Below are 9,221 nucleotides of genomic sequence, written 5' to 3' on the forward strand. Positions count from 1 at the left end.
GTAATTGAGACCTGATTCCTGATTCCTGAAATAGAAATAGAAAGCTGTGGGTGGACTGAAAACAAATTAATTGCCTGGTACTGATGCTTCCTGTTAGGGATTTAAGAAGAAGTGCACAGCTCGTGGTGGGAAATATATTACATGTTGTAATGTTTAGTGGAGAATTGTAGTTTGTGTGATTTTAGATAGTAGATATTATATTTGTATGTTAGATGAAGTGAAAGCATTATTGTCAATAATAATTCATAGTCATGTAAATAATGTACACATTAACATCCTATCGTGGAAGCTAAGCTCTCCCAACTTTCTCCTGTCAGGTATTAGATGAGCAAAGGATGCAAGACAGCCGAGTGAGGCAAACATTCTGATTTCGGACCATATAGAGCTGGGTTAAACACAATGATTAAAATGTGATGAAATGTGATGTTATTATAGATGCTATGTTATGTTTACATGATAACGCTTTAAGCTAAAGGGGTGATCATTGGATGTACTGCAGTATTAAGTGAACAGGGATCGGTCAGGTCAGTGAGGGATTTCAGATTCGACCATCAGATGAAGCCAGGAGGGAGCCATGTGATGATGCCTTGGAGTAGAAAGGAATTCACGAGGGAGGAGCTGGGCATGAATGTGCAGCCAATCACATACGCTTGCAGTACAAGACATACAAATTTGCAAAAAGATATGAGCAACAAAGCAGCAACACATTGACAAACTTGGCAGAAGCTCACATAAATCAGCAGGGGGCAGTAAAGCTAAAGGAGGAAAGCTTCAAGGCTTTCCATGAGGACAAGATGAGAAAAACAGCTGGTGGGCAAAACTGCACAGTCAGGAGTGAACAATTGTAAACGTAATGAGGGTAATATATAAAGTGCCATTCACCGGTGTTTCTTCCTGTCCCATGATGCCCATTTCTAAACCACGTGTTGGATGAAGAAGCTCTGATATTGAGACGTGCTTTCAGACATTAGAGGGTGTTCAGGGACAGATTAGATCCTTTTGCTTTTCGCGACGAGTACCTTCAGGAGAGATATATTTACTGGAGATGGAATCAGTTCTTTGTGCAGACTGCACCGCAGCGCGAAGCCATGCTCTCACCATCCCACCGATGCTCTGTATGGCACTGCGCTTTTTTGCAAACTGCATGTTTTTTTATGCCAAAACTGTAAATAAAGGCACTATTTGCCGTTCTGTCAGAAGTGTGTGTTTGGCACTGAAGTCCTTGGCACACATATTTATTACCTTCATGGCCACAGAAGAATGTGTTACATTAAAGAGGATTTCCCATATGCCTATATAAATGTGTGATTGGGTTTAATGTGCAGTAAAATGTACCAAGTATGAAGAGGGCAGTTTGTGCAGGTGGAACAGAGTCAGGAGTTGTCCCTCCCTGAATCCCTTCCATCACAGGCCTTCCTTGGTTTAAAACAAGGGCCAATTCCTCAGCTAGGTTGAAGTCTGGTGCACTTATCCCAGCTATGTCCACCTGAATCGACTTAGCTCCTCCTTCTCAGCTCGGCAACCGATTAAGCCGCGACGAGCGGGTCACACTAAGTCAAGATGTACTTTTTCACTTATCCTGGATATCTTCATTCTACTTTTGTGACAAACAGACAAGTATCAACTATAAGACCAAGGCCGCACTTCATGAGACTAAGCAGGACCGTAAGAATGCACAATTTTCAGTGGCAAGATGCAAGGTCTTCCCTGAAGTCTATGAAATGCTGTTTTGTTCACAATTAAATAAATAAATACATGAAATATACATTTGAAATACATCGTGAAATAAATAAATGAGGCAATAAATACATTAATATTAAATAAATGTAATTATTTCAAATGTACTTATGAAATAAAAGTCTCTTGAAAAAAATAAATGTGTACTTATGAAATAAAAGTACCATGAAATAATTAAATGTATTTAATATTTCTGCATTTATTGCCTCATTTATTTATTTCACGATGTATTTCAAATGCTTATTTGTATTTATGTATTTAATTGTGAATATAACGGCATTCCATAGAAGTCCTACATCATGGCCCATATGAAATCCTCACAGAGAGACACTGTTGCTAAGCTGCACGCGCAAGGCATTATTACATTACATGTCCTTTTGCTGACGCTTTTATCCAAATGTGGTGAGTTTTGGAAGGAAGCCTGAATATAGTTTTGACTCAATTCTATATTTAAAATTTATTTTGAATAAAATACATTTTCACCTTTATAATATTTTTAAAATTCAGTGTATTTAACATTTTTCGTTTGCAAATTTTATGTTTTCAGTTTCAAAACTTGTTTTCACTTTCAGATCTATTTTTCGCGGTCAGCTTTTTTTCACATTCACATTTCAGACTTTTGACCCACATGGCGAAGGAGGCGGGGCATCAACTGGGAGGGGCGTGTAATCATGAGTGACAGCTTCCTCAACCGCATTGCGTTCAGGAGTAAATCTCTGAGGTTTCCCACTTCCGCTTGCGAAACGCTGTTGAAACGGAAACGACACCTCTCCATACCATGGTAACCATGGTGATGTCGTTTTGCAGACGGCCCATTATGCACATTAAGATCAATGTGATCCGTAGCTGGTTGTCTCCATCACTACGGTTACAGAGAGGTGTCGTTTGTGTTTTAACTGGGATGTACGAATCTGTCCTCGTCCTTATCCTCAGCCTTTTTTGTTAAGCTGTCACTCATTATGACACGCCCCTCCCAGCTGATGCCCCGCCCCTTTACGCCACATCAGGGTCAAAAGTCTGAATGTGAAAAAAAGATACGAAGGCAATAGAATTTTTGCATCTGCTCTGCCTCATCCACAGTGACTTATTTACACGCCTTGGGTAGTTAAATCTGTATTTCTTGGGGTTTAAGTCCCCAGTTGGTGTTCCCCTGAACTCTTCCCCTGAAGCTCCGTCACACAAAGTGACTTACAATTTCAACCCTAAGGATACAAACGCAAAAGAACAAGAAACAAGGAAGTGCAATTTCATCAAATATGCTGATTTACAACTTACTATAAATACAAGCTATTATGAGTTAAATTTAAGTGCTACAATTTGTTAGTGTTTATCGAGGTATAGTCTGAAGATGTAAAGTCTCTCTGTGGTCCTGATGTCATCAGAGAACTCATTCCACCATCTGGGAGCCAGGAAACAAAGAGTTGTGATCTAGTCAGGTGTTTTTCTTTCAGAGAGGGAGGAACAAGCAGCTTGATGCAGAGCAGAGTGTGCGGGTTGGGATGGAGGGTTTGACCATGTCCTGGATGTGGACTGGACCCCATCCATCCACAGCATGGTCTGTGACAATCAATGTTTTGAACTGGATGAGGCAGCCACTGATAACCAGTGAAGAGAGAGGAGAAGTGGAGTAGTGTGGGAGAATTTTAGAAGATTGAAGACCAGTTGCGCTGCTGCGTTCTGGATGAGCTGCAGAGGTCGAATGGTGGCAGCAGGGAGACCTGCCAGGAGACAAGGTCAAAAAAAGGTCAATAAAAACCTCATTGCTAATCTGAAGAAACAATTTGAAGATCAGCTGGAGAGACAGCATTTCCACGCAGCTCAGATTTGACTGGTAATTTATTGGTATACCAACGATTATGAAGCAAAATGGAAAAACCTAAAACAATATGTAGAATGAAGGGGAATTCAAAGCCTTATTGGATACAGAACGTCATCCAGACATCTATCCGCTGACATGACGTACACAGGCACCATTATAACATGGCACAGACATTGTGCGCCCTGCTGACTACGACACAATGTTATTGCAGTTTTCACAAACAACATTTTGCAAATGATCTACTGGAACAGATGAATGCTGTCACTAATTAGAGATGTGCTTTAAATTGGTTCATAGGATGGATACCCTGACACATATTTTATTCCAGGTATTATCGATCACAGGTAATAAAATGGATCACAAAAGCAGAAATGAAATAAGAGAAAGTGTTCTGAGATGAAGCAGTGAAAGTAGTAAATGTGTGTTTAGTGAAGGTCCTCAGCTTTATCTGCAGTGAGCATAGGGGCATTGTTCTACACTACAAGGAAGTTGCATCCTATTTGAGAGGTCCGGCCAATAGCAGTGTGTGTGTGTGTGCGTGTGTGTGTGTGTGTGTGTGAAGAGTGTGTGTGTTATCAGGGCAGGGCCGAGTGCAGCTGCTGAATGAGAGGTTTTAATAGGAGCGCCCTTGAACCCTGCCCTGTAGTTCAAATATTGGCCCTAGTGCTGTGAAAACACACTCTGAGGCAGAGGCAGAGACATGCAGGCAAAGGGGAGGCGAGGGGAGCTTAAGGACACCTCAGCGTTAAACTGTTGCCACATCCTGGTTACAAGCCAACATCACATCATCCAGAACAATTATTTGTTTAGTCTTTTGGGACAATTGGTTGGTCGAGCTTTCAACTGGAGGAATGTATGAAGGGTGCACGAAGGAGGAATTAAACAGGAACACCATTCAATCAGAAAGGAACAAAGATGGTGTAAGAATGGGAGATGGAGCTGCATGAATGTAGCTCCATCTCCCATTCTCCCATTCTTAGTTCTTATGTTAGGCTACACTCACACTAAGCCTTTTGGAGATGACCTGCATCCATGCGGTTACCTTTACAAATGTACGTCACATGACCATTAGTGTACACGTACATGATGGTGTAAACAGGAGAAAGATGATATACACACTAAAATGTGTTCAAACACAACGATGGCTAAAAGAGGGACGAGAGATTTCAACTTCTGGAAGTTACCTGGGAGTACAAAGTAGACAACTCCGTGCAGAATATGGACATATGTACTAATATATATATCTATACTATACAGTATAATAATAGGTCAAATGCAAAGTTTAACAACTCTCAGACGTAACAACGGTTTACTTCTGGTGCAGCCATCAGATATCCTTTTCTATGAGCTCTTCCATGTTACTACTAAAATACGCAGCGATGTGAGACGGAGTGCATGACCGGATGGTCCAAGCTGAATCAATAGTTGGTTGTCATGCATTCTGACTCTTTTGCCATTCAACCAAAGCACCCTCCACGCGGTTGGTCAATGCAGCTCGGAATGGAAACGATTACCAGAAAGCTTCCAATACTATAAAACGTGTCTCATTTCCAATAAGATCCAATAAGATCCTTGTTGACTCAATCCAACATGAACTTTCCTTCCTAAAATCTGGAGTTTTAAGTTGTCAATGAAAACCTTTTCCAGAGGGTTAAAGGTCAAGTGGAAGTGGGTCAACTGCACTAAAATATTAAATAGCTATTAGAACAAAGGAAATGTTGTGCTGAAGGATTATTTTCAACAACCTGCTAAGCTTATGTATGGCTTAAGAGTAAATTATTTATTAACTAAATGAATGGCTTGAAGAAATGCCTTGAGTGTGACTCCACTTTGCATCTTTTAAAAGTAACCGGATAAAGTCTCATTGAAAAATATAAATGCAAATTGCAACTCCCAACACATTCATAAAATGCCCACTCAGATTTTGATATAATTTCGGTGGGTCTGGTGTGGCCAATTAGAGACAGGATGTGTGTTCCAGGATGAAGGACACTCATTCAGTCACAGAACAAAGGTGCTACTCATAGTGCCACTGTTGAGATGAACCTTCCACTCCTTTACATTTATATTATCATTGAAAGATTGATGTTCTTTTTCGATCAACAGAATGTAACATTTAATGGCTGCAAAAAATGAAATGAACTACTGCAAGTTAGGCTTTTAAGCTGAATGAATTCTTTCAATAGTGATAATAGTGTTAAATAACTAATCATATTCTAGGAGGAGGACTGATGGACCAATTATCTCCTAGAATGTTTTATGCACTTCATAAATGTAATTCACTAGGTGTCTCTTTATCCTACTGTAACACCTGAAGAGCTCACAGGTGAAAACAGGCTGTAGTATAGTATCTTATGAGAGGAATATATGCATTCAATTTGAAATCCCTTACTATGCATCTCAATCAACATATTGACTTTGTAGGAAAAAACAAATTCAGTTTAAACGTTGCTCGAGCCATTCGCAGAAAGACCAATCATCATCATCATCATCATCATCACTTAGACGCGCCTTTCACACATACGGAGGGCGGGCCCGCAGGTGAACAGGTGTTTAAATAGTGTCAGACGAGAACACAGGCCCAGAAGATCCTGGAGTGGCGATCTACCTTCATTCTCACCTGGCCAGTCAGGAACAGGTAAGAGCCAGCTCTGCTCTTTCATTCGCTTTCTGTATCCAACAATGCAATTCAAATGTGCAGTTATTTTGTAATATTTAAAAGGGTTAATTAAGGATTTCACCCTGATTTTCCTGGATTATTATCTGTAATTTAGCACATAACTACACCCAGAGGTAGATTGTCATACCCTTCTCTGTCTTCACTAGCTTCCACTTCCACTAACTGCAAATAAAGCTCCAGTCGTTTCTTCATTGATAACACCGTTGTTCACCCTGTGCCTTTATGTTTTCCTTTTCTTTCAGCAAAGCTTAAAGATGATCAAAGCGGGGTTGTCCGTCCTCTTGGTCCTGGTGGTCATGTCCTCTGCCTTCGGGAAATACATCCCTAAATCTGGCAAAAGGATCCCTCAGACTCTCTCCAGAGGTCTGTGTCACATGGCATCGTATGCCCCTCAAGGCTAAAGTATAGTATGATGAACATTGAGTAAAATGTCCATGTCTGTCCAGGTTGGGGCGATCAGCTGATTTGGGCTCAGACGTACGAGGAGGCTCTGTACTGGGCCAGGTCAAGGTAACAAACAGGTCTAGCAATGACACTGACTTCCATTGAAGTTGCTTATTAAATGTAAGTAACGCTGATTTGTGTTTTAGAAACAAGCCTCTGATGGTTCTGTTCCACCTTGAGAACTGTCCACACAGCCACGGTGAGTCAAGGATTCACTTCCTCTACCCATGCAGAAAAAGAATTGTGTTGTATTGATGATGAATCAAACCTGTTGGAACAGCAAGCGTTGGTTGGTTTGTACACGTTGTGACATACTGCTGCTCCTCTGCACCACTTTATGAGCTGCTTGAGTTGATGAATTAAACAACGTTTTCTCCTACAGAACTCAGGAAGGTTTTATCTGAGGACAACGGGATCCAGAAAATGCTCGACGAGGACTTCATCGTCCTCAATCTAATGGTACATGAGTGTTAGTAGTGTAGTGCTCACCATCGAACTAGCAACAATAAGTTTAGATTTGATATTTTTCCTTTATCAACATGACCCATCATCCCTTTGTCATTTTTATATTACTGCACTAGGTTTGTTGCTTAGAGATTTGTTGTCTGAGCAACAAAGTACTGAAATGTGTCATGTGAAATAAGAATGCCCATAGCGATAGGTTAAATAAGGGAATAGTTTTAGAGCCAATGCATTGAGACTGCTCAGTATGATTGTCACATGTTGTTCCTTCTCTCGACCTACAGTATGAAACCACAGACAAACATCTGTCTCCTGATGGACAGTATGTCCCCAGAATCATTTTTGTTGGTAAGAGATATGTTCCTTACGATTCCCTTTTCATGCAAGGCCTCTTATCCTTTTGTAAAGTACCTCTGATACAAGTAAAGTCCTGCTCAGCCAATAGCAATAATGTCCTTACAGACCCTGCAATGACGGTGAGGGCCGACATCGTGGGGCGTTACTCCAACCGCATGTATGCCTACGAACCAGCTGACATCAAACTCTGTAAGTGCCACTGCTCTACTCAACTTTGAGGCCGGCCGGGCTTTTGCCCTTGAAACCCAGACTGACTCATTGTGAATGTTCCCTTCTCTCCCTCAGTGAAAAGTAACATGGAAAAGGCCAAGAAGCTCCTGAAGTCGGAGCTGTGAGCACGAGGACGAGATTCATTCACACTGTAACAGTCACATGCTCTCACTATTGTCTAGAAGTGGAAAACGAAGCACTGGGAAGGTCCCCTTCTGATTCTGACTTTTGATATTATTACTGTACATTCAGAGTGCCTTTCGAATAAATATGGAACTGTTCATACATACAAGATGGAGAGTGTGTGGATTTATTACAGATTGCAAAAGATTATACAACAAATGAATATTACAGAGGCTATTTATAGTTGCTCTCATGCTGCTAATACAATAGATTGTATGAAGGAAATGCATTTTGAGTCGGACTATAGAGCTTTTCAAAAGTAGTAAGAGGTGTTAGAAATGCATTTTAAGTTGTAAATACTGTAGCATACTTCATGTGGAGCCATTGATCTTCTGATTGAAGGATGACCCTGCCTGCCCACTGAGGCTATTTGCCCTTCATCACCCTCTCTGTAAAGTTCCGGTGAAAAGGAAGTTGGAGGGTCTTATTGTCTTGTTAATGTACCCCAGTGGAAAAGAATAGTTGAGATTTGTAAAAGTCTAGCAGGGGTTTACATCTGATTCTTATGTTAAATGGGTGCACAATAGAACTTGCTTGTTGGCTTGTTCATTTCATCTAAATTCATCAATCATATGGTCAGGTGGGTGCAGTAAGCACCAGGTCTGATATCCCAAGGAGTGTCCTGTTCAAACAGACCAACATTAACACTGGAGCTCAATGTTCTGCTGAGCACCTATTAAACAGGGTTTAGCTTTTTACGATCCATGGTTGGTATTAAAAGATACTATTTTTATTTGGAGCCTTTCACCATTTCAATAGTTGTATTAGTCATTAAAACATCACATGGAGGAACCTGAATGTGTGTGATTTGGTCAGGCTTAGTGGGCCGAGTATAGATTGATTAGGCTAAAAGAAGTTTTAAGCATTCACATACAGGTTACATAATCATGGAAATTATTTGAAATAAGTTGTCAATGAATGTTTGAAATATGCTCAGGGATGATATATTTATTTTATATTATATATATATTTTAAAATGCTCATTTCCAACCCTGGAAAAGTCATGGAAATTAGTTATATTTATATTTTCGTGTGGTTCATTTAAAATACGTTTCAAATCATTCATATGGTTTTAAAGAGAGAAGCTTAAAATATGAGCACGCGACTTTATTTTCTTACGCGAATGACAGGACATCGTTTGATTCTTTTTGTTTGGTCTTTATCGCCGCCGTCCTCATCGCTACCGCCGCCGTGGTCGTCCTCCTCGTGGTTGCCCTCCTCGCCGCCGTCGCCCTCCTCGCCGTCGTCGCCCTCCTCGCCGTTGTCGTTGCAATAGTATATATATAACTACACAGACACACACACACTACACGGTTGCCATGGAATAAA

At 40.7% G+C, this 9,221-nt stretch overlaps 1 protein-coding gene across 1 annotated transcript; it reads left to right on the forward strand.

Moving 5' to 3' along the window:
- The first annotated feature begins 6,153 nt into the window (after positions 1-6,153).
- agr2 (anterior gradient 2) lies at positions 6,154-8,001 on the forward strand. Its single transcript, XM_037473557.2, has 8 exons — positions 6,154-6,194; positions 6,479-6,599; positions 6,683-6,746; positions 6,827-6,879; positions 7,063-7,139; positions 7,427-7,490; positions 7,605-7,688; positions 7,785-8,001. Exons 2-8 carry the CDS (start codon positions 6,491-6,493, stop codon positions 7,832-7,834), a joined length of 501 nt encoding a protein of 166 aa, XP_037329454.1. The 5' UTR covers positions 6,154-6,194; positions 6,479-6,490; the 3' UTR covers positions 7,835-8,001.
- The last annotated feature ends 1,220 nt before the right edge of the window (positions 8,002-9,221 follow it).

The sequence above is a fragment of the Pungitius pungitius genome, chromosome 17 (assembly GCF_949316345.1).
Source record: "Pungitius pungitius chromosome 17, fPunPun2.1, whole genome shotgun sequence".
Classification (NCBI taxonomy): domain Eukaryota; kingdom Metazoa; phylum Chordata; class Actinopteri; order Perciformes; family Gasterosteidae; genus Pungitius; species Pungitius pungitius.